The sequence below is a fragment of the Telmatherina bonti genome (genome assembly GCF_933228915.1).
Source record: "Telmatherina bonti genome assembly, chromosome: 12".
NCBI classification, from domain to species: Eukaryota; Metazoa; Chordata; class Actinopteri; order Atheriniformes; family Telmatherinidae; genus Telmatherina; species Telmatherina bonti.
This window is the reverse complement of record NC_136610.1, coordinates 30,763,223-30,789,248: the sequence shown is the minus strand read 5'-3', so window position 1 is coordinate 30,789,248 and position 26,026 is coordinate 30,763,223. Positions and strand designations below refer to the sequence as shown.

The following is a 26,026-nucleotide window of genomic DNA, read 5'->3' as shown; positions in this document are numbered from 1 at the left end:
TATATATATATATAGTATATAATGACAGTATAGTGCAGTATATATATTTTTATGCACTGGGCATTGTGGTGTTCCAGACTCCGCGTCGTTCATGAATTATAATCTTTGTCTGCCTTTACTCTTCTTAGGAACATACAGAATGTGGAAAAGGGAAAGAAAGTGCTGAGGAGTCACTGCTGCACACTGACCTCTTCTGCTCTCAAAATGAATTGCAGACCAATCAGAGGACTTGTACAACCTTTTCAAGATCACCAATTTTACCATGTAAAACATTTGAAAGAATTATTTCCAAGTTACTTTATTCTTCATTGGTTTTAAATGATCTAAGATTCTCTGGAAACTAGTTTTTGATGATCTATTTATTCTCTTATGATCAGAGTCTCCCTGCTGATTTTGGCATATTATGGGACAATAATTATTTGTGCATTTTCCTGATATTTACTCAAACCTTTCACTCCACTGAAACACGTTACAAGCAGGATAAAACAACAATAACAACAACAAAAAAAATCTACATCTATCTGTCAAATTTACCAATTTTTTTTCCTACAGATCAAAATTTGTGAGAACAAAATAATAAATGATGTGAAAACAAAAGCATTTTTCACATTCTGAATAGGATTTGTGGTTCACAGTTCTCACCCTGTGGCTTCCACGCAATAATGAGCACATTATGATCCAAACTGGTCGGGAGTGAGAAAGGCTACTTTGTAAGTAATTCCATTGAGTGGGAGGGTCACACAGGCCAGTCTTGTATATATCGCTGTAAAAATCATGTTTCCATCAACAGCACGGATATTTTTGCCTCATTGCACTGTTACAGTCACCAGTTGCTCCTCGTGGGACTGAAATTAAAGGTAATGAGCTTGTGTATTGACTGAAAGAGATAAACATCCCCAAGTCTGATTTAAAACAGCTTGAGTGAGTGTATTTTAATGTCATGCAATATGTAATTAGTGTTGCATCTGATGTGTCCTTAATGGGCAGGAGACAACCATGAACACCACATTAAAGAACATTAACCGAGGGTTACGTATGATCAGGATAAACTCGCTCTTTGATTATAAAGCTGCATATCACGTGTGTTGATGCTGTTATTTAGTTAAGCATTACCCATTGTCCCTTTGGAAACGGTGTCTCAGCTGGAAAGATCCTGCAAGATAGGAAGCCTGAGATTTGGCTTGGTCAAAGATACTTTGACTGTCCACACAGGCTGCCTTCCTGCTCACCTCCTTCCCGCTGAAATGGATGCCAGGAGGGATTAGGTGAGCTGAAATCCCATTATGGGAGATGAGAAGGTAAATGCTACCTCTCAGAGAGCAAATGTACAGCCTGCAGCATGAATGAGCCATAAAAGCTGCTTTGTCTTTCTCTAATTTTTGGAAACCCTTAGAGCTGATAATGTAGAACACCTTTAGGTTGAGACGGAAAGACAGCTAAAAGGCAAGAAGCAAAACAGACCTGTAAACACACGTTGAGAAGACAGAATATAGATTTTACCAATTTATTTAAAGGGGTGTTAATGTGAGTTGGATTTTCTCCGTTCTTGGTTTTCAGCTGCTTCTTGTTCTTTTCTTTTTTCTTTTTTTTTATTGAGAAAAACTCCAAAGTTACAGAGGAGAAAGTGTTTGGATAATAACGTGAGCAAAACCTCAGATTTCACAAACAGGGAGCACGATGCATGAAAAAATGAATCTGAAACTAAACACTAACCCATAATTAACCCTGTCTTTACTCAGCTTAACTCAACCTACTTTAAATTCACTTTAAGTCATCATGTCTGCTCTTGTTTAGTTACTAACTACTAATTTGTGCATACAACCATCAAACTGTGTGCTGATGTAGACCAAACGAAGAATGAAATCTTGTTTTTCTTTGTTTTTAACAGTGATCAATCTCCAGGGTCCCTAACTGAAGCTAAATGGAGACATTATCTCTGCGCCGGTGAGGTGAGAGCACTTCTTCAGATGACAAAATATTGTTTTTATCTGTGACATTCCTCACAGCTTTTCAAGGAAGTAATTGAGCTTGTAGCTGAAGGCTGAGTAAAGTGCAGTCCCCGAACGGGGCGTTGTTTTCTGTAAAGTGGGCGGCAATGAAAACTCCAGGCATCAGCACTATCATATCAGTGGAGGTGATAAAGGAGGGGGCGTATAAAAGAAATATATGTTTTAAGGGAATGACGGCTCCTCGTGTGTCTTAGAGACAGGAACGTATATACAGGAGGTGAGTGAAGGGTTTTATTTAATTCAATCTATTAAATAAAATCACCCAGAGACTTGAAGAAAATTGACCTTGGGGGGCAGTATGAAAACTAAATGAATACTCTTGGGGGGTTTTAAAGATAACATGTTTTTTGATTCCTCAGCTGAAGTTAGTTTGTTCGGTGCTGCTTTTTAAGTAAAAAAAGTTCATTTTGCAATAAGAAGTGAAAACCAGACTTTGCTAAGATGTTTCTGTAAAGTAAAGTTGTTTGATTTTGGAGGGTTGATTTGAGGATTATTCACTGACACATACTCTGATCTGCCTTTCCTCCCCTGCTCGTCTCCCCTCTTACTTCTCATCCACTTGCTTCCTCCGTCTCTACAACCTGTCGCTTCTTATATATTTCTGCTACCCATCCACCCTGATCTGAACCCTACAAGCATGTCGTGCGGCGTGGTGAAGTCCTTTCTGCTGAGCTTGTCTCGGAGGAAGCCCATCGAACCCGACGGGGAGCAGTCCACCTTTAACCGATGCTTGACCACTCTGGATCTGGTGGCCCTCGGTGTGGGCAGCACCTTGGGAGCTGGAGTCTATGTCCTGTCCGGAGAGGTGGCCAGAGACACAGCCGGTCCCAGCATCATCATTTCTTTCTTCATCGCAGCCTTGGCATCTATATTTGCTGGGTTGTGCTACGCAGAGTTTGGATCCCGGGTCCCTAAAACAGGCTCAGCTTACCTTTACAGCTATGTGACTGTTGGAGAGCTGCTGGCTTTTATCACTGGGTGGAATCTGCTCCTCTCATATGTCATAGGTAAGCATGATGCATTTCCTTGCTTCATCATTTACGTTGTAATTATCATTAGTGACATTTGTCTATAGCTTTGAGATCAATGACTGAAAATGTTGTAGAGTATTTTTTCTTGCTCATTTACGCTGAAAATGAATCAGCTTAACAGGTATTGTGATTTTCTTCAACGTTATCATAATTATTTAACTTTAAAAACTGCTGATTGGGACTCACTGAGAACACAGACCAGTAAATGATCAACATGATGCTCTGTGATGTTGCTTCTTGAACTTTTACCTGCTGCTGAAGCACATTCTTAGTTTCTTTTTAAAGAGAAAGTTTATTCACATGTTTTTTTCTTCCTAAAATGTTTATTTTACCTCCTCTTACATTCATTTTAACAGCCTGATAAGACAAGACTGGCAGTTAAAAATAACTGCAATATAATCAGAATAGGGAGGAAATGTTCCCTTTTATTTTTCTGTTTATGACTGCAGTTAAATGACTTTCTGCTGATTAGATTTGCACATCTCTCCACTCAGGAACATCCAGCGTAGCTCTGGCTTGGAGTGGCACTTTTGATGATCTTATTGGCGGTGTCATATCAAAGTTTTTTCAAGAAAATGCCTCCATTAACGTCCCCGGCCTGGCGCCTTACCCAGATGTTTTTGCTGCTGCTCTGATCTTGATCCTCTCAGGTTCAAACTGCTTTTGTTAACTTGCTTCCTCCAATATGATACAAGAAAGCATAAAGGCATGAAGAATGCTGACTATAAACTATGCTTTACGTAAAGGTGTGCTGGCATTTGGAGTGAAAGAATCAACTACAATCAACAAGATTTTCACAGCAATCAACATCCTGGTTCTGCTGTTTGTTACCATCGCTGGATTCATCAAAGGAGACATCGCCAACTGGCAGATCAGTGAGGAAGCTTTGATAAACGCTACAGCAGAAGTCAAGTAAAGAGTAGTTTCTTTTCTTTGTTTAGATCCTGCATTGATACAACGGTATTGCTGTCCTGCTTATGTAAGTGTAATGTAACATGCTTTCTTCATGCAGTAACTTGACTTCAACCGTCAACGTGACAAGTGTGTATGGAAAGGGTAACTTCTTCCCTTATGGCTTGACTGGGACACTGGCTGGAGCTGCAACATGCTTCTATGCTTTTGTTGGATTTGACTGCATTGCTACAACAGGTAAGAAGACTGTTTGCCTGATATCATTATATCAGTGCACTGCAAAAACAGAAATCTAAGTAAGATTAAAAATCTTGAATTAAGTACACATATGCTTATTTTTTTTTAAAGGTAAGATAAATCTTAGTTTTTATGCCAGAGAATTCCTCTTGTTTTAAGAGTATTTTTACTTTTTTTGGGAAGTCTTGAAAAACCAAATTTTCTTGTTCTGTTGACACATAATTTATCTTATTTTAAGCAACATTTACCTCATTTTTGTATTTTTTTTTTTTTTTATGGCTGAGTTTTTGCAGTGTGTGAAATAAAGTAAAGTAAACAGAAATAAATGGTGCACAATCAGTCCTGTCACAGTAAAGTATTTGACTCTGGGAAAGTCTGAGACTGAAAACTGAAGGGCTGCATGCCTTAAAAATAAATAAATAAAACAATGTGTTTACAGTAAATAAACAGAATATGAAAGTTAGGTAAAAGAATGTGGAAAGTCAGGATCCAGAGACACATCTGGACCCTCAGTTGATCCACTTACTTTTTGCTGAGGCCTCATCAGAAATGATGTCCAAGGAAGAGGTGCTACCTAAATAAAAAAGAAACAGGAGTAAAACATGTGCCAAATATCTAAGAACTGGACTAAAACTCAGTGACTGGAGGGCTTGTGGAGTAATGAATCCTCCCCATAGCTCAGACCTCAACACTACTGAGTGGGATCATCTTGTCAAAAAATCGCATAAAATGCAGCTAATATCCAAAGAAGAGCTTCTTCAAGACGTTTTGCCAACTATTCCTGATGACTACTGGAAGAATTTACAACAAAGCTTGTCCGGTACAGACTGTATTGAAAAGCAGAGGTGCACATGTCAAATATTGATTTTCAAACCAGTTAAAATTGCACAAACTCCTTTTTTTTTGCCTCATGCACAGCTTTTCCATTCATTTTTTGCACAAGCTTTCATTTTTCAAAGTTTCCAAAAGCAAATAAATCTGTTTGTTCTGTTCAAGCTACTTTAGATTCTTACAATGTCTGGTTTTATCACATGGTTGTGACAAAGGTCTTCTTTTTTTGTCTTTTTGTGTAGGTGAGGAGGTGAAGAACCCCCAGAAATCTGTCCCTATTGGCATCGTGGCCTCGCTTCTCATTTGTTTCCTGGCCTATTTTGCTGTGTCTGCTGCTCTCACCCTGATGATGCCTTACTACAAGCTTGATGAAAAGAGCCCCCTGCCAGTGGCCTTCCAATATGTCGGCTGGGGTCCTGCCAAGTATGCAGTGGCTGTGGGGTCATTGTGTGCTCTGTCCACCAGGTATGAAACTACAATGGCAGCACATTTTTGTTCATGAGAAGTTAAAAGAACATATTGCAGGTTAGAGCCCTTATTACCCATAAAGAGAATAAATACATGCCATCTTCAGGCGAGATGCTTCTACTTTGCTCCTTGCAAGGGTTGCGTTTCATGGCAGGGGTGCTTTTTCAGCACAACACTGTCTTCCTGTCTTGCGGTTTTTGATGCAGTAACAAAATTCTTACAGAAACAACTCCAAAAGCCCCAAAAGTGTTTTTATAAGTGTGTTTTCATTCATTTATTCATATTTTTCTACCAACTGGTAGAAGCTTGAACCTGCAATATGTCCTTTAAGTTCAACTCTGGTGTGCAAAGAAATCCCTGTTGAGCAACAAGAGCACGTTTTGTTTATTCTCTAGAATAGAATAGAATAGAATAGAATAGAATAGAATAGAATAGAATAGAATAGAATAGAATAGAATAGAATAGAATAGAATAAACCTCAAAATTAAAGACATGTCGAGTTATTGTTGGTCTGTTTATGAATGAAGAGGATATGGGAGAAGAAAATGTCGTCTGACATTTTGTGCGTGTCTCTCCAGCCTATTGGGTTCTATGTTTCCGATGCCTCGGGTACTGTTCGCCATGGCGAGGGACGGACTACTTTTCAAGCCTTTGACCAAAGTCACCTCTAAGGGCAGTCCTGCTGTGGCTACCATAGCATCAGGAGCTGTTGCAGGTAAAAATGTACAAGATGTTTACAAGGTTTTGGTGAAGTTCATGGACTCAAAGTAATCCTTCTTTCCTGTTGCACTTAAGCCATCATGTCCGTCCTCTTTGATCTGGAAGCCCTGGTGGAAATGATGTCCATTGGTACACTGTTTGCATACACACTTGTGGCAATATGCATCCTTATACTGAGGTAAAGTCTTCTTCCTTTTTATAAAGCCAAGCCCCTTTACCTAACCTGTTAATATCAACTTACAATACATATCACTTGTCTTTTTTTGTAAACAAGGTACCAGGTGGAGTCATCTGAGGACACAGACCTGCAGATTAGTGAATCCAACTCAAAGTTTGGCATCTTGAATCCACCATCGTCTCCTACTCCTGCCACTGCACGAAGAGTCATAATCTTGACCATTATGTCTGGTATGTAAGGAAGAAATTGATGGAGATTTTGGTGCTATTCAGTTGCTTTTGGATCCTTTTCTTGGCTGGTGACATGTTCAGGAAAACCTCTGCATTTTCATGGGCCTCAATAACAACTTTCTTCATTTTTATTTTTTATTTTTTTTGATCCACCACAGTTTTATGTGTGATTGCACTGTGCCTCACCCTGACCCAAGCCATAGATGCCATAGCGCGGGTAGAGCCATGGAGTGTGGTGCTTGTCTGCATCTTTGCCTTCATGCTGTTGCTCATCCTTTTCTTCATCTGGAGGCATCCACAAAATCCCACCAAGGCAACGTTTATGGTGAGGGCATTTCATCAATGTGCCTCTCTATTCATATAATTTCTTAAAATTATTTATTGTAAAAGCCTGTAAATTTCTAACTTTCCCCTCTCATAGGTCCCCTTACTGCCTGCCCTGCCTTTAGTGAGTACACTTATTAATGTCTACCTGATGGTGCAGTTAGGCGCAGACACATGGCTGCGATATGCCATATGGATGTTAGTGGGTAAGATCATTATTAAATATGAAAGTTTTGCAGGTCTTTGTCAAGTTGCTTGATGAACTATTAAATTTCCCCCTTGTTTTTTTTGTTTTTTTTCTGCAGGATTAATCATTTATTTTGGTTATGGAATCCGTAACAGTCTTCAGAGGAAGCGTCTGATTGCAAATCAGACAAATATCGAAACAGTAAGCAGCAAAACAGACAAGGACATCGTTAAAGAAGAGAAATTCTGAGCTCAGACGGAGTGGCGGCTGATAAACTGAGATGTTACAGTGATTAACTGTTTTAAATGTGTGACTGCTGCTTTAAAAGCATCAGTGCTGACTTGTTTCTCCAGCACTCAATGCCTGAGTGACGGTGGCTGGAGTGTGACGTGCAAAAGCACAGATAAATAGCCTGCCTTGTAGTTTTGATGTGATACTTAATCATGCCTTGGTGGACTTTGTTGTTTATCTACACTTTGTTATTCATTATGTGGAAATACTGCCTGACGCATCTCTGTACATTTAAAATGTTCAAAAGCAGGGAATGATGATGTTTCCTTAAGTCGTTTTTATAACAACCCTGACAAATTCATCATTTTTTCCATTATTATTTAATATATTTAATATGTTGCCAGTGTCAGTGTGGGCAACATCTCTGCCAGCCTTTAACCTAAAGTAGTTACACATAGCTGGTTAAAAAAAAAGAAAAGTGTAAATTTATTTCAGTGTATAATATTCTAATTACTATAATTTGTCGAGTCTGGTTTTTGTTTTTCATCTTATTTTTAAAAGAATTTATAGAATTAGGCAGTGGAGATACAGAAAGTTTTTGTGTTATGTCATGTTTTCCTCTTGTTTAAAGTTTACTGTACTAATTATTTCATGTTTCTGAATGTAAATATGGACATTGTACATGTTTGTCAATAATATTGCTGCAAATGTAGTCCTTAATTAATAATAAAAAATAAAAAAAAATCAAGTTCTGCAGATGACTGCAGTCTTGTGGTACTTTGTTGCACTGCGAGTTGGTTGAAAAGTAATAAGCTAGTACAGTAGTTTTGTATATATGAGCCAGAGATGGTTCCCAAAGCAGCGCTCCCTGAGAACAAAAGGACCTTTCAAGGCAGCTTATGTGAGTCCTGGTCAAAATCACAGCTTATAGTCATTCATAAGGAAAGATTTACATTATTCACACTGGGTACAGCATGTTATGAACTTAATTAAAACTTATATTTTGTATGAAAGCATGTAGCTTCCCAGGTCATACTACAGCTGGTGAATGTCAGAAAAGAGTTGCAAATGTTTCCACAGTCTCGTCTCCAAAACAACAACGACATGTTTTTATTTGTTCTGATCTGATTGATCCTCCCTATCAGTACAACTGCAATTAAATTCAGCTCAAGGCACTAAATATATCTATCTCAACTCAGTCCAGTTGTAATCTTGTTCATTATAAATAGCTGTAACCCTGTAATAATTTAACAATAATCAAACTTTTTATGATTAGAATTAATCCAGCTCATGATAATAGTGTTCATAGAGTGAATAATTGATGAAAAATAATCCTGCGCTTTGCATCAAAGCTCCAATCATCTTGTGCATGAAGCAGCAGGGAGGAAAAACTCTGTTTATACAGGAAGAAGCCTCAAGAACCCTGCATGGTGGCATGGTAGTTAGCACTGTGACCTCACAGCAAGACGTTCTCCCCGTGTATGTGTGGCTTCTCTCTGGGTACTCCGGCTACCTCCCACCGTCCAAAGACATCCATGTTAGGTTACTTGGTTCCTCCCTAGGAGTGAGTGTTGCCCCTGTGATGGACTGGTAACGTGTCCAGGGTGTATCCCACCTTTCGCCCAGTGATTGCTGGGATAGGCTCCAGCTTCCTGACTTGGACTAAGCAGCTTAGAAAATGGATTGATGAAACCTCAAGAAATTGTCTGAAATATCTGTGTTGACTCTCTGGGGACAAAAGTAATGGAAACAGTTAATGGCAAGAAGGGTGACGTATCCATACACGGTGAATAAAAGGTGAAGACAGGTGGTCAGTAAATCATGAGAGTCCCTCATTGGTCCGAACCAATAACATTGAATGAATAACAGTAAACTTCACCAAAAGGGAAAGTTTAAAGTCTAACCTGAAGGAGAAGTAGAGAGTGCTGGTGCTGCCTGAACTGATCATGCCGGTAAAAGAGTTGTGACAAGTCGTAGACATTGTATCCATGTTCAGATAACGTTATGTAACTTTACATCCATAAAGTCAGTTACTAATTTACTCTCTAAACCTACTCAGCCTGCAAGTGAAACAACAGAAGAGGGTACAGAAAGTACCAGGTTTGAGACCAACTTGGGTTTCTTTAACCTTCTACATAGAAACTGTTTTACTTTTTCAGTCTGGATAGTTCACCACAGCCTGTGATGAGGTTGACTCTGTGGAGATGTTTTCATGTCCATGAGCACAAAATTAAATCAAAGATGTCTCGTGAGGCAACGAGCAATATGAGGCTTTTAATTATCAGTTAGAAAAAAATCCATGAATCTCTGCACCACATCATTAAGTAACCTATCTAAATAATGTTTATTTAATGCTATGTATGTTGAATTTGTTTGAATGAGCACTAAACCTGTGACTTTACTGAGTGAGTCACATTGAATGTTAGTTAAGGATCCTAATTTCTATGATTACGTGGGTGACAACATGTGTCTGCCCAAACTGTTTACAGTTCATGAAGAGGATCTGGAAGTCATAAAACCACCAGATGTGATGACTTTGCAAAGTTAAACAGCCAATAATGGTTAAAGAAAAAAAAAAGTCAAACAAAGAAGAAAGAAAAAACACTGATAAAACGACTGATTTGGCTCCAAGTAAGCTTTTCTTCTTCTTGAAGAAAACAAGTTTTGATAAAGAAAAATCATTAGTTCTTTGCTTGCACAAGTTTCCTTTACTTTTTACACTATCTGACAAGTTTAGTTGAAAAAATCAACTTATTATTTCCTAGAAACAAAAAATAAACAGCTATAAATTAAAGTAATGGTAATTATTGAGCTGATTAATGATTTCCTGCATTTCTTAAGAGTAATCTGTTTATCTGTTCATCATTTCATCTTGAGAAGGGATGTAATAGGCACAGTAGAAAAGCATGAAAGAAAGGAATTGAGATTAACATAAATAAAGAGTAAAAACAGGAAAAGAACAAAAAACTGTGTAGTGTAAAAAACAATACCAGCAAACAATGAGATATAAACACTCTGAAATACTCAATATGTAATACAGCAATCACAGCTCAAATTAAAAAATTAAAAAACCCAAAACAAACCAGAATTAGTAAAGAATATTTTGTTCAATAAAAATCTAGAATTAATTTGAAGACTGAACATGGGAGCGAACATAATGCACTCCTATGTTCCACTATATCCTGTATTACTGGTAGATATAATAGAAACTTTGAAAACAAAAAGATTCTATTGCTTAAATGTTCACTGGATAGTCTGCTTTATGTAATATTCTTTGAAAGTATGTTTCAGCTCCTATATTCTAGTATGTGGAGTACTTACAACAATTAAAAATAGAAAAGAATTGCCTCCTTAAATGCAGACAAGTTACTCAAAAAATATTCATGGTTAATCTTTTGCTTTGATCACAAACAAAGTCGCAAACAAATGCTTCTAACGACACGCCTGCAGCCTTGTTTGGGCAGCATTTGTGAGGGTCAGACTCACGCTACCATAGCACACTTCCAGTCCAGCAGCTAAGCAAACAGCCTGTATGATTCCAAATGGTGGGGCCTCAGTCTCTGGGCCCTCATTGGTCTGGACAGGCTTGAAAGCCTCTATTGAGCCACTCAGGAGGAATTTGGGGGACTAATGCCACTCTCAGGAGGAGGAATTCAAGTGATTCTTGCAAACAGCTGACTTCTCACTATGCAAGCAAGCTCTCCTCTCTTCTGAGCAGTTTTCCCTGTGGGTTGAACTGCATGAACTACGAATCCACACACCACTTTGATAATCCATCGATCAATCATGCCTTTGATGAACTTATCTGGGTCAAAGTGGAGGCTGGTGCTGAGCGCGCTCCTTGTTTGTGCTGTAATCTTTGAGTTAGGTGAGTAGCTTTATTCCCTCGCCGTGCAGTTCTCTGAAAATCTGGCATGTGACTGAAATTAAATTTATATGTGTAGAAATGACCTACTTCAGATGCACTCATTTTCTTTATTATTGTCAAAAAAGACGCACAAGAGCAGAGGACCACACCAGGGAGAACGCCCAAGCCAAGTAAAGCCAAACTTGGTAGATCAAAAAATAAAGGACCAAGAGCAGCAACAGCCAAACCAAAGACCAAAGCTACAGCAGCACAGGCAGAAAGCCTCCTCACACAGGTAGAAAACTATCCATTTTTCATAGAGAAGCATATTTCAGTACATGTTTGTGATTTCCCTTCCTTTTCAATGGTCACATCTTGATACATAAAGGTGCTAAACAGAGGCAAGTTTAAGAAGGTGGGAGAGACCATAAGCGTGCAGACAGGAAACACTTTGGAGCTGAGGTGCAGGGGCAAACCTGTTCAGTGGAGCGTCCCTCCTTACCTGGAGGAGGATGATGATGGGAGGCTCAAGTAAGCCGCAGAGTCCATAAATCTTTATGGATGGACATCTATATGTGCTGATAACAGAGTGATAAAAATCTGTTAGAGCCCGTTCGTCACTGAACTTTTTTTCTGTTTGGTTCCTCTGCAGGATTGTCCAACATGAGCGTTACGGTGCTCTGACTTTAGTCAACACTACCGGTGCAGACACGGGGGAGTACACCTGTTACCCGATGTACTGTGAAGACACAGACTGCAGGAAGGAGTACAACAAGGCTGTCAAAGTGTTTGTCTTCTTCCCGGGTATGATGAACAAACTTTATTGATGCTTACACATGCTGTTCTGAGCTTGTTATGAATCCGTTTTTATCTGAATACCATCAATCTTATCATCATTCTGTCATATCTTTTTCCTGCAATAACCAGACCCGCAAGAACTATTTGTTCCATCATCCGCCTATTATGAGGTGATTCAGCTTAGAACCAATTGGCCCACGGTTCTTCCCTGCCAGGTCACTTCACCTGAGGCCAAAGTGACTCTGCACCGGGAGTACCCACCAGTGGAGGTGGCCGTGGACGGGACTGAGATCTCATTTAATGTCAGGAAAGGCTTCACCATCCATCGACCCCGGCCTTACCACGCTGGAGCCTTGTACTGCATAGCTAGTCTGGGCAACCTGAGGCAGAGCTCCACCAAGTACATGCTCATCTATGTTAACTGTGAGTGCTGCTGATAAGTTGATAATGCCCTCGCAGGGGTGAGTGGCCCTTTTACAGCATGAGTTTGAAAGGCAGGGACGCTACATTCAACACTTCAATAAAAAAAAAAGACACTTCCAACAAGTTCAGAATGAATATTTTTAAGTATACTTTGCAGTGTTTCAGTTTTTCCAATGGATCTTTAGTTTTTGGATTTTTATGATCCGTTATAGCACATTACTCTTTACAGATCAGTTACATAAATTTTACAAAGAAGGAACATTTTGTTTAATTTTGTCCTCACAAGGTTTTAAAATGAGACAGGTAAAGTCTTAGATGAAAATTAAACAATGTCATTCTTTATTTAACTAAATGCAGAAGCAGGATAAACAGAGAACATCCCATAATTCTGTTGTTTATAGAATATTTATAGAACCACCTTCATGAGCAATAATTTGAAGGTACCATTATCTGTACGATGCTGTCAGTGTCTTACATTGTAGAGGAGGAACTTGGACCAATCCTCTACTAAATGTTACCTCAGTTCAGTGAGATTTCGGGGCGTTTATTCATACACAGCTCGCTGGTATCTGGTTGAAGTCTGGAACTTAATTGGGTCATTCTGTTTTGGTGATGCTGTTGTTTTTAGGATCATTGTCCTGCAGCATGATTAAAGATTTGGCCAAACTTGAAAGATGTTATCACATCTGATTGTATAAGACTTAAAAAGGAGCTTGCAGTCAAACTGAGTGACAGCAAGGTGTCGAAGTCCTGTTGTTCCTAAAGAAACCCAAATCCTCGTCCTCACTGTGCTTGAGTGTTGGCATGAAGGATGTAGTTACAGATGTTTTGTGGTTTAATTAGATGACACTTTTACAAACTCAGCTAAGCTGCTATGCAGAGGCTTTCTCCTGGCAATCTTCTCAAACAAAGCTTAAGTTTTCTTTTTTTTTTTTTTTTTACTTGTAAATGTTAAAATCTGACATGCTCATTGAGGCTTGCGGAGTCTAATTTGGAGAATGGATTTTTTACAGTTTTTCTGAACATTTTGCATTTTTAAACTTATTGGGACTGTAAGAACTGCTTCTCTACAGCCCCATTAAGTAGTATGGTTTAAGCCGGTATGGTACAGTGCGATTAGGAATAGTCTGGCCTCGTCAAGCGAGCATTTCCATAGCAAGTTGGACCCTCCCTAGAAAGGCAGTGTTTAGACCAACTACCAAGCATGGTGTCATAGTGTTACTATGATTATAACATGATTAACAAAGATATGATGAGGAATATTGCTCCAGAGCTGACTGGACCTTACTGCTGATTGTTGGCATCATTTTTTTTTATTGCCTTTTCAAGGTGGAGTGAAACAACCGAACTCTTACAGGGTGTTTATCTTTCATACTTGCTTTCATCATGAGAAGTGGAATTTTTCTGCTCCCAAATCAACAGACAGTTTCATGCAGCATCAGTAGCTCAACCCTGAACAAACTGTACCTTTCTCTTATTGACCTACACCTGTAGAGGGTTCAAAAATGGTCTGGTTCTGTTAAGTTACATGTACTTATTTTATTGTGAAAACTCACAAAATAGCATGCAGCACTGCATCCAGCTGAGCTGTAGTTCAGTGGAAACGGGGCATTGCTTATGTCTCTCCTCTTTGGCTTTGTCTCAACTGCTGGTCTGGTCTAGTCTGGTCTTTGTACTTCAGACCAGCAAACTGCAAAAGCTTTTGCTGCTCCTGAATATCAATTAGTCAATACATTTGATTAACAGCACATGACTTATATTTATCATCTTAATGTCTCTATTAACGCTTCTTTATTTTGGGTCAGTTTTGTTGAATGAACAATAAAGCGTTTTATTTTGTTTATCTCAGAGGTTGCATTTGATTTCTAGACCTGGCGAGGATCAGATCACTTCCTGGTGATACAGAAAATGTTATAACTGAAAGAGCATGTTTCTTCTTTTCTTATCTGCAAAATGAGTTGAGTGATTGTTTGCTTACTGATAACTGACATTTGCCATCAGATCCCATGGCTCCTCCAGCTCCAGTGATCTATGCATCATCGAGCTCAGTGACTGTGGGGGAAAACCTGCGTGTCAGCTGCAGTGTGATGGGAGAACAAGATGTAGTCATAGAGTTCAACTGGGATTACCCAGGACAGCAGGTCAGAAAAACCTTAATCCCAATTTAAATGTTGAAAATTACTTTAATTACATTAACAGCTTTACCGAACAGTGAAAATATGTTTTCATATATTAAGAACACCAACTTATCTTATCAGGTTAAATGCTTTTTGCTCTTTAGAGATACCGAGTAAAGTTAGCTAACCTTGTCTTTTTTCATTATTGGCCACAAAACATGTAGACTATGGAATATGTGTTTGAATCAGTAACTAATTATCAAGTACAGCTCAAGATTTTCAAATATGATAGTTTTTCTTGCAAACAATTATTATATGACATATTTTCTGAGTGGAGTGCATGTGCTCACTGCAGATTGGGAGGCCTCTGTACACACAGGAAAGCATCAGTCCAGTCAGTGGTGGACCAGCACGACAGCAGTCTCAGTCTGTTCTCCTGGTAGATGAAGTGAGAGATGTGGACAGTGGCACTTATATCTGCACAGCTCAGAACCTCCAAGGAGCCAAATCTGTGTCTACCATCGTCAAAGTGGTTCCAAAAGCCAAAGCTAACAAACCAGGGGTGAGATAAACACATGGGTTACACCTCTGACAGAAGAAGAGAAAGAAGTTCAGACTTAGTATCTTTCTGTCAGGGGACAAAGTAGTATTTATATCAGTAAAATATGAAAGTATAATCATAGAAAAGCATGATATTCTCTGTTTGTGTAGATGAGTGCTGAAATCACACTGTAGCCATGACTACTTCATATTTACTGTATAAGCTTGTATATTCAACAACTTGTTTACATACTGTTGCCTTTTTTTTCTCTGCTTATTTGACATGATAACCAACAAACAAAACAGACCCCTAAACAAAATGTAGATTATGCATGACTAATTTCTATAATTTGTATTTTAGTTCTGTAATTGTGATCCCAAATGGGAGAATCTGCAATGTTATGATTTATGAAAATTGTCAATAAAGTCATAATAGTTTCACAGACTCTCTGCTGATTCAGTGGGAAATTCTGATTAAAACGAAAGAAAAGCAATATGAGGATATCAGATACTGACACCAGATGTGGATTTACATTTGGTCTTAATCTTGTACAATATTTTAAAGAGATCAGCTGATTTAGATTGACATAAGTAGAAACTTTGATAACGTAAGAGCACCTCCGTTGTGAGTGAATATAGCATTTTTTTTCTTGAAGTTGTTAGCAGTTATGCAGCATTTTCTTCTTGATATTTTTTCCTAAATGCAGCGTTTTTTATACATGAAGCCCGTTTGAAGTGCAGATGCCGGGAGAAATAATTATAATAATCCAGTTTAACCACTGCAACCATTTCAAATGGCAGTTCCCCGTTGTGAACACAAGGTGGCAATGTTGTTACATTTATTTGTATTTGCCTTATTTCTGATGATGAAAGCAGAAATACACTTAGATGTGTCCTTAATGTCAATACTAACAGCAATAAAAGCAAGAACGATGTAGTTATTTAATCCACAAGCATCTAAGGCAAAGTTAGACTTTAAAACTTTCAAAACTTTCATAAGAGGTGAAATATCTTTGTTTACTCGTGTAGTGAGGGCAATTATTCAATTAAAAAAAAACAAAACCAAAAACATAAAACAATTTAATTCCCTTTATAAGTATTTTACATTAAGCTCCATGCAGAATCCTGCAGGTTAAATTTGATCCTTTAGGAGGAATTGACACACACTGCAAAATCACCTGAAAAGGGTACCTGTCTGAAGGCTTGCTGCAGCTCATCTGGAGGGTTTGTGTCGGTATAGATCGCTGCTGTTAGATTGTTATTGTGGAAAAAGTTACCGCAAAAGATTCTGCTGTTTAACTGCTGGTTTACTCAACCAGATCCTGCTTCTTCAGCTAATCACCTGAATAAATGACCTCAATCACCCCAGTTGGATGGAACCCAGGACAAGAGATGATAACCAATATAAAAAAATGCACCTGAAAGTTAATTTACATCATAGGACAACAAAACAAATAAATCACAATCAGAAGTCTAGTTAGCATGGAACTTATTCATGAAAAGTAAAAAAAAAAAAAAAGGCTCAAATCAAAAACTGGAAAAAAAGGAAACAGCTATAACTCACATAAGTAGAGTAAATTGCCATTTTATTAAAACAATGTGTGAAGTATGCATATAAAGATCTATATAGGACATTTTTACAAACAATTAAGCCAAGTTAAACCATATTAGATATGTGGAAGACGATTTGAGTCCTCCCAAAAAAGTGTCAAAAAAAGGTTGAAACCCAATTAATGTGGAATCTATTCAGGAAAAAAGTAGAGAAACAAAAAAATAAATAAACTAGAAAAATTTACTGTTATTACATTACAGAAAGTGTGAATGTGATATTGTGTGATGACTGAAGTATAATGCAGCAAAGCTGACAATGTCTCCGATTTTAGTGGGGAAAAAAAACATTTTAAGTGGTAAAAAACTGAAAAGAATTTCTTACAGATTATTGGAGGCATGACAACAGCTGTAGGGCACAATTGTTGGACCAATTCACTCTTTAGTAAACAGCAAGTCTGCTGGAGCTGGTGAGCTAATGGTGCTCATTCATGGAATGTTGAGACTGGTATGAGACGATCACCAATCAACAGTTCAACACACTACCTTCTGACCCACAGCTCTTTAATTTCATAGTGCCATATCATACTATTTTCAGTTTTCTGGCTTTTTATAGCATTATAATATTAAATCCTCATAAAACAAGTGAGCAGAGCAGTTTTAATAATCACATAAACACATCTACATTTGGTTTCCATGATGCTGAAGACGACTGGGTCTTAAAGAGTTTTTTCTACTTTGAGGTTTTAGTGACGTCTCAGTGGGGGAACTCAGTGATTGCCACACTCACCTTCACTGCTCAGTGTAAGACAGAAGAGGCTAAAACTTTGGTGGACACCAGAACGTTCTCATGTTGCACAAGAAATGCATCTTTAGCTGTGAGAGAAGGCTACATTTGTTCAAATTTCCAAATGTAACGACTAGACAGCAATGGATGGAGTTCATTTTTGGGAGCCAGCCACAGCATTGTGACATTTTTTACCACTTTGATTTATTTATCATTTCTGTCCATTTTAACGAAGAAAACAGCTGATGTGTATCAGGAGCAGAGCCATATAAGGGGCAGGGCGAGATTAAGCCGGCCCATTACTCTAATAGGCTCAGGGCCTGAGAAAGCTTTGTGCAATTTCCCTTGTTATTATCTAATATACAGAACTGTCACATGGACTGTGCAAACAATGCAACAGCACAGGACCTGTATAACCCTCAGCTGCAGCCTGGAGAATGGGGTGGAGCTAGATATTGGGTGGGGTTAGATGTCAAATGGGTGTGGTGTTAGGGTTAGAGTTAGGGTTACGATTAATCCAATCAAAATGTTGGATTAATAACCAATATCCAGCCCCGTCTCATTTTCCAGGCTGCAGCCAAGACCCTCTCCAGGACCTTGTGTTACAAGCATTGACTGTATATAGAAAGATGGACAGAGCCTCCGTGACATCACCCATAGGTTTCTGAATAGCTGAATTGAAGCTCGCTGGGCAGATCCTACCATCACCATCTTGGCAGGGTCACTCGTGTTGTCTCGCCAGGAAAATACAAATATGGGCAAAGAGGTAGAGCCGAAAAGGGGCTGTGAGCGTCATGGTGGATGATTGACATTGAGCGAACTCCAAGCTTTCTGTAGTTAAGAACTAACCGCACTAACCCTGAGCTAACCAGCTAATGGAGGAAAGCGGGCTAAAGCTAAGTCACGTTGTTAACCGGCTAAAAACCGCGGTTGTTCTACGTTCTTCTTACTTGAAGCGGGAGATCGGGTACCTGTCCATCAAAAGGAGACGCCCCCTAAATATTTTGAATTTTTAGATTAAATTACTTTTAAATGGGCGAGATAGAAAAAAAATCACTCCCCCCACAGTTGTCATGAAGGAAAACCTGACTGGTTGAAACTAAAATTGATTTTTGAACCAGCCTGTAAACATGTTTATTTCTGCTGTCAAGTTGGTCTTTTTAACATGGGAGTCTATGGAGATTCGCTCTGTTTTGCAGCCAGCCCCTAGTGGATGAAGTGGGAACTGCAGTTTTATGCACTTCCACACAGGCTTCTCTATATACCACCGGAGGCTCCGCCCAACTTTCATATACGGTCTATGGTTACAAGGCATACCAATAACAACACTTACTTTTTATCCTACATTATGGCAAGCATTGGGTTAATTTAAGAGGCACCCAAGTTAAGTGTTCACTCATTACTATCTGAAAAGATCAATGTGGCCGGTAGATATTGTATAAGAACAGTGTGTGTGATTAACTTCATTAGCAGTCTCACTCATGGTGCAAGCAGCAACATAATCAGCAAGGCATGTTTTAGAAAAAAAAAAAAAAGCCTTGTATTTCATTTTACTTTACAGGTTAAATTACTTTCTGTCACCAGTCTTGTCTTTGAAGATGGATTACATAACTTTCTGACCTTAAAAACTCAAAGTTTCAGACTTGTTCGATGACACAATGACACCAACATTTGCAAAAGTTCTGATGTGTGTCTTTAAACTGCTGGCTCTGCAAGGCAGCAGAGAGGAAGAGGAGGTTTTTGCTCACCCACATCATCATGAATGAATCTGGTTCTTCAGATTCCACTTGCAAAACACAAGTGCAATAACTAACACATACAACAGTAAAGTATGTAACACAACACTGCATATACACACACATAAAAAAAAAACCAAGCAGTTTTCTCTCAGGCTCACAATTCAATGGGATATGTGCCGCTTAATAAAGTTTTCATAAATTAAGAGTAAAAGTTGGATTGAAAAATATGTTGATATTGGTTCAAATAGATTTGAAAGTTTAAATTTTGTGAAACAAAATGTTTTTGTAGCAATTGAGCTTTTCAGAAATGCTCCACCAGCTTCCAGTTTCTAATGTACATGTTAGAAACGTCATGGCCCTGCAGTTTCCTGATCAAATTAATGTTCTCTAACGGTGTAATAAATGACTTAATGAACAACAACATAGTAATGTAACATACCAAATTAAATCAAATCAAACTTGTTTGAATAGCACTTTTCGTGCTTAAAAACAATACAAAGTGCTTAACATAATAAAACAATTTACATCAAAATAGATAAAACACACACACACACACACACACACACACACACACACATACATCCAGCGTCCCCTTACACCTTTTCAGGATTCTGGTCCCCGAGGACCGGAGCTGGACAGCCCAGATCTTTATACGTGAAGCGCTTTTGCACCTGTCGGCCACCGTATTAGTGCAGCAGCGCCCGTCTGCCTCCGGTGTTTCCTCTCTCTCTCTCTCTCTCTCTCTCGCTCTCTCTCTCTCTCTCTCTCTGCTCACCGCTGTTTAAACGCCTGAGAGGGAAAAGAGAGTCCCAGTTGGCTCTCTCTCTTCTCCCAGGCCGTGTGCAGCCCGCTGCTCCGCGCTTCAGTCCCGGGGAAATATCCCGCACAGTCACGTCAGCACCGCTCCGTTTATTTTGGGACGCAAAACTGCAGCAGTTGTTGCTTAAAGAGATGTTCTGCATACAGATCATGGTGAGTTTTTTTTCTGATCATCCTGTGTACATGGTCTGCTGCTGTTGTTGTTGTTTTTAATCCCTGGGATGGTGCGTGGTGAGTTCAGGTTCACAATGTTTGCGCGTTCAAAACTTTATGCAGGCTGTATGTGACAGGAATACTGTTGATGACAAGCTTGCACGTGTTTGGACTGGTATTTACAGGGTTTTATATTATGTGTCAAGGAGGGATGGAGACATACTTTGGCTACTTGGTTCAGGTCAGTATGCAGCACGGGTGGGGATCTCCTGCACTTCCACTGCATTGCTCTGAAACACGCGTGTCCTGCGGGGCTGGAAATGTTTGGGCTGGAGCTCAAACTCCTGAGTCTTTTGATGCACAGGAGAGTTCGGGGACAAAAGCTATTTCTGTGATTGTGTGTGGGAGGAGGGTGGTGAAGGGGGAGGCTTTAGGCTCAGTTCTGGTGACTGCCAGACTGTCGTCCTGGAGACCAGAGGCCACAGGTGACCTCTGACCTGAGGAGTCTTGGAGCGTTGCAGGAGAAGCTCTTTGAGTGTAGTGGTTATGGGTGTGGGCTGACGTAAGTGAGGGTGCATATCTGACAATGGAGAGACAATAGATATGTGGCTGCTGTTGGAGACTGAGTGGTAACCATTCCTGTAATTTGGGAATGGAAAGCATCATAGTGGGGTGATGCTGCTGTCTCTCCTGGTGTGGGTGGGTGCTCATTACTTTTAGGTTAAAACCACGTTACAAAAATGCACTTCTGCTTCTCATCCAGCCCACCTTATTATCACTGAGATGAGATTCAACAGTTCGGTTTTCTGTTTTGTTGTGCAAACATTTTTGGTTCTAGCATCAACACCTGTTTTTTTACAACCCAGTAAAAATTAGATGAGTGAAACTGAATTAGATTTCATTGTGTTTTCTGGCGAAACTGCTTAAAAAAGTGTCACCTCTTTAAATGACAAGTTTTGGTATCGACTGATTAATGTTAAGAGAGAAATATACAGTCAGGTTGTGAAACATGTAGACAGATTAACACTTTTTTCAATCTGTCTTTTGCACTTATTTGGATTCTTGTGAGATTTATAAAATCAAGTTAGTTTAATTAATCCTGCCAACAGAAACACAGAAGTTCACGTCCATCAGTGTCCGACAGTGGAAGCTACAAGAAGTTTTTTTTTTAGGTGGGATGACCATTAACACTTTAGTTTGACGACTGGTTCCAGGTGGTTCCTCTTTGTAATATCACCTGTTTTGAGTTTGCTTGTAACTTTGTAGCTAGAAGCTAGACTTTCTAATTAGCTTGCCTGTTCACAAACCGCTTCTGTGGACGACTTCCTATACAATTCATTGAAAAGAAAGGTCTGGAGTTGATTGCAAGTATTACATTTTACATAAGACATTCAAAGATGTGTCAAGGCATGTGAAGGATGCTGACTGTATGAAACCTTTTTATCAGGAGGATAGTGAAAACTCCAGGAGAAGTCAACGGTTTGGTATGTACTTGAGAAGGAGGAATGTGCTAATGGGTTCAGCATCACCGTTAGACCAAAAGAATCCTTCCAGAAAATCAAGCCAAGTTAGAAACACTTTGGTGGAGGGAGGTTGCGTTTTGTCAACAAATCAAATGATCTGGTACATAGATGCTGTGTTCCTGCAGATGTTTTCCTTCTAGATGCATACCCTCAGTTCGGCACAAGAACTGAACGATTAGGTTATACTTTACCTTGGTCTGGGGCAGGATTACATGGATTCATTAGAATAAACGGTAATAGAGACAGAAATCCTGTCAGACACAGGGAAGCTGTTGTTAAGGTGAATCAAGCTGCCAATTTATTGGAGATATGAGTGGCAAAATTAATCCTGGAGTGCAAAGAGTTCTATTTCATATTTAGATTCACTTAAATGCCATAAAACCTTTAGAGAACTACTTTGCAGTACACGGCAGGGGGGCCTGAGGACTGGAATTGAGAAACACCCTGCAGGGGTCCAGTCAAGGCCGGATTATCCAATTGGCATTAAGGGCACTCCCAGGGGCCCACGCCCACTTTGGGCCCATGTAAGGCAAACACCAGCAGTTTGGACATGAAACAAAATGTACATAAAAGCCAGATAGTTACACTACAGTGTCTAGTGTGTTGCTATTGGTACCACTGGCTGAGAGATGTTAGAAATGTTGTTTCAAAGTGTATCATTCACAATTTTTACAATGTTGCGGTGGGGAAAAGGGCCCCTGGAACACTCTGGGCCCAGGGGCCTGTGCACATTTAATCCGGCCCTGGGTCCAGTAAAAGCAACCTGAGAGCTTATTCAAGGAGGTGATACTAATCATAAAACAACTGAAAAATGCTTTTTGTTATTGTTGGGGTTTTTTTTGTTTGTTTGTTTTTTCATAGTAAAATTGTGCTGATGCTTATCTTTATATAAGCTGCAAACCCATCTGTTACCTAAAAGCTTCCTGGGAGATTTTAGTCAACACTATATTGGCGCAGCATGTCCCTTCGGTGCTCTTCTCTCAGCAGAATCAGCCCGACAGCTGATGTGATGCCTTCTTCGTTCAGCTGTTTGAGCTCATAGGGGGGTTGACACTCTCTTGACTGAGTGTGTGTGTGTGTGTGTGTCCTTAAAACACTGGCAGCTGATGAAACACTAATTCTGCTGACCATTTGATGTCTGCTGACCATTTGCTTGGTGTTGCCTAACGTAAAGATTAGAGGATACAAATTCTGTTCCATCAGGCAGAGTGATGTTCAATTAAGTCCACCTGCGCTTTCAGACATAAAATATTTGTTTGGATGCAAATATTTAAAGGTGTGACTCAGTTTTCAGTCCTATGAGAGCTACACAAATCCAGGATTGCTGATAGCATGTTAAATTGCAGTGGCCGTTTTTTCATGTAAGTGCACAACAAGTTAGCCATGCATGCACAACCTAGCAGATGGTGTAGTAGTGAGAGCAGGGTTGTGCTACTTTGGCAGACATTTCCCCTCAGGCCAATCATCCAATCAAACACTAATGAGCTCCTCTTCCTCGCTGACTTCTTTCTGTCTCCTAAACTCTGGTTTCTTCTCTCCTCAGATGTTGCCCCTCTCTTACCCCATTTTCACTGTGTTTGATCCTAATCTTGGGCTTATCCTCTTACACCATTTTTACCCTCTGCTGTCTGCACTCCTCTCATAGACTCCTAATAGACAAGGCCATGCCTGATCACTCTAAGGAGAAAGTGTCATGCTCCCACACTTAAACTCCTCGCCTTTTCTCGTCCCTTTGCCTGTGGCTGGCCTGATCTGCTCCCTGAGCCATCTGTCGCTGTGATTAAAGCCCGGGTGAGTTAAGAAAATCACTGTGGGACCTGGCCAGGCGTGGAGGGCTGTCTCCTTACATTCTGCCACAGTTGGACATAAGCCTGTTAAGCTTTCACAGCTCAAAGCTATCACAGCAATGGTCAACGGTTTGCTCTTACTTACCGTCAGCAGCATCATAGTAAAGTATTTGTCTTGTTAAGTAACTGCCAGTGAATATACGTCCACTGTAACTTTGCACTATCATGATTTGAGCGTAACCAGTCCACGCTGAATGTGTGTGGTCGTACAGTGTTGCAGCTTTTCGACTCTGTTAAGGTTTAACTCAAGTGAGTAGAACTCTGATTTACTTAACACTAATTCATCTGGATCAGGTTGCACAACTGAACTAAGTTATTTTCCAAGTGCAGAACAAAACACACCCAAGTTAATGATTTTACACAGCTGCAGGTGTTTCCTTATAGCGGAAAACTGATCTTTGAAGGTACGGCTTTGACCTGCTGAACTTTAATCCAAGAAAATAATTGAATGAATTTTTTAAAAAAAAGTGGTCGGATTGTTAATTGGCTTAATTTATATCAGAGGTTTGTAAAATCTGCATAAGTTAATACACCACTTTATTGGAGGGCCATGCACACTTGTAAACATATTGGAGTCTTTAAACTAATGTGGAGCTTCTGTGAGAGTAAATGGGACTTTTACTTATCAGATCATTTTCAAAGCAGTGTAAAATATTATTCCTGCATTGAATGTAACAAATGTGGAGGGAGATGGGGGCGGGGGGGGGCTTTTTATGGACATTAGCATCAGCTCTGTTGGGTTCCATATGTTGCAGACTGGTCAGCATTTTAGGCATCTTTGTTGTGTTTTTCAGATCATTCCTACACAGTTTTTTTGTGCCATTGCGGTTTGTCCCATTGAGGAAAGCCACAGCTGACACGGTCTGCCATTGCTATGAGGGGTGTGTGGGGTCTGCAGGAATGTTACATGTCAAAATAACCTCGACAGGAGCCAAAGTTGACCAGCAAAACACTCTCCTCTAAAATAAAGATATTAACCACGTTTAGATCATAAAAATTCTTCAGTCGGATACAACTCCCATCAGATCTGTACTGTTATTCTGCATAAAACGTACAATTAAATGCATAACATGTTTGAAGGTAAATCATTTGGCATGTGCAGAGTTTTTTGATTTTCCTAAAACAGCAGCAGAAGAAACTGTGATTTCTAATGTTAAACACAGATTTCAGTTTCTCCACCTGAGCTTAAGTCCTTTAATATCTCACTCAGTATTGTATTGTATTGTATTGCACGATTACCAGTTCTGTTTCGGTCCCTGCAATTTTCCCCCACTGGATGTATCTTTTTAAATACTTTAAAGTGAAACCTAACATTTAGGTAGAAATATATATTGTAAAGTGTCAGAATATGTAACACTGGCTTATGGCTGAAATAACAGGCATGTACGGTAAGGATCATTTCTAAGTTTTGTGCATGCTGATCAGAATAACAATCAGGAGAAGCCACCACTTTTAATCATAATGAAGCTTTGATCCGAATGTGTGTAATTTGATCAGTCTATCAATTGGTATGTTTAGATTAATCATTCTTATTTCGATCAGACTTTTAAGACAACTGATCACTGTGGCTGAGATAAGGCAGGATGTACAAGCTGATATCCAAGTTTAGGTGTTATCTTATAATGTGTCCCAGAGATTGAACCACAAAAACTCAGCAAAAAGGTTTCTTATCCCATTCTCTAGTAAATATAACATTCACTAAATGAATGCTTATTTATGACAGGGTGTCTATAACAGTATCAGATATCAGAGACCATCTCTTACAGTTTCACAGATTAGCAAATGTAAAGTACAGAACATCACAGATTTATCATGTGTAACAGTTTAGGTGTGAGTGCAGGGGTGGATTTGGCATAATTAAGGGTTAGATTGATGGTCCACATGCTCATTTCTGTCAATCACATTCTCACCCACTGCCAGAGAAGACAGATCTGTCAGAAACAGTTTTATTTTAAATCATCGTAAGGTCTGCTGTGCCCAGCATTTCCTGGGTTACCAGCGGCTGTGTTGCCAGTTAACCCGAGTGCTAAAACTGTTTTCATTTCCTCATGGTGGCGATGGGGGGGGGGGGGGGGGGGGGGGGGGGGGGGGGGGGGGGGGGGGGGGGGGGGGGGGGGGGGGGAGATGTCTAAGAGTGTAGGAAGCTGGGTGGATTTCATAATGTGCTGTTTGTCTGTAAATGTTAAGAGCTCTGGAGGTTGCCAGGAACAGCCGCTCCCTGCCGCTAACAGTGGTGTCATCTCATCCTGGGAATATTACTTTGTTTCTGAACGTGAGAGTGAGTCAGCCATGGCAGGTTTGGCTTCATCAGTTCCTCGTGTTTTTATTGAGCAGGCTTATCTCTCTGCAAGGGCCACCCGCACTCACCTGTCTTTTTATAGACACCAACAGCAGTAGTTACCTTTTTGAACGTGTGCTGGTGTGTACGCTGTGTTCTCGGCCTTTGTCTCTTTTATTTAGACTGAAGAGTTGTATAGCAGAACAAAAGGCCAGCAGTCGAAGCCCTCTCCTCTATATATATATATAT

At 39.7% G+C, this 26,026-nt stretch overlaps 2 protein-coding genes across 2 annotated transcripts; both read left to right on the top strand.

Annotated features, from left to right (window-relative positions):
- Positions 1–803: 803 nt before the first annotated feature.
- Positions 804–7,376, top strand: LOC306763609 (cationic amino acid transporter 2; the record flags this gene model as incomplete). Its single annotated transcript, XM_079250465.1, has 13 exons — positions 804–857; positions 1,889–1,949; positions 2,646–3,016; positions 3,535–3,690; positions 3,787–3,952; positions 4,053–4,189; positions 5,263–5,485; positions 6,067–6,203; positions 6,284–6,386; positions 6,483–6,616; positions 6,775–6,941; positions 7,038–7,146; positions 7,246–7,376. The coding sequence occupies exons 3-13, from the start codon at positions 2,647–2,649 to the stop codon at positions 7,374–7,376; spliced, it is 1,833 nt and encodes a 610-aa protein (XP_079106591.1). The 5' UTR covers positions 804–857; positions 1,889–1,949; position 2,646.
- Positions 7,377–11,144: 3,768 nt separating this feature from the next.
- LOC306763390 (platelet-derived growth factor receptor-like protein) lies at positions 11,145–15,114 on the top strand (the record flags this gene model as incomplete). Its single annotated transcript, XM_079250182.1, has 7 exons — positions 11,145–11,226; positions 11,352–11,500; positions 11,594–11,736; positions 11,858–12,009; positions 12,133–12,426; positions 14,428–14,567; positions 14,899–15,114. The coding sequence occupies 7 exons, from the start codon at positions 11,145–11,147 to the stop codon at positions 15,112–15,114; spliced, it is 1,176 nt and encodes a 391-aa protein (XP_079106308.1).
- Positions 15,115–26,026: the final 10,912 nt, after the last annotated feature.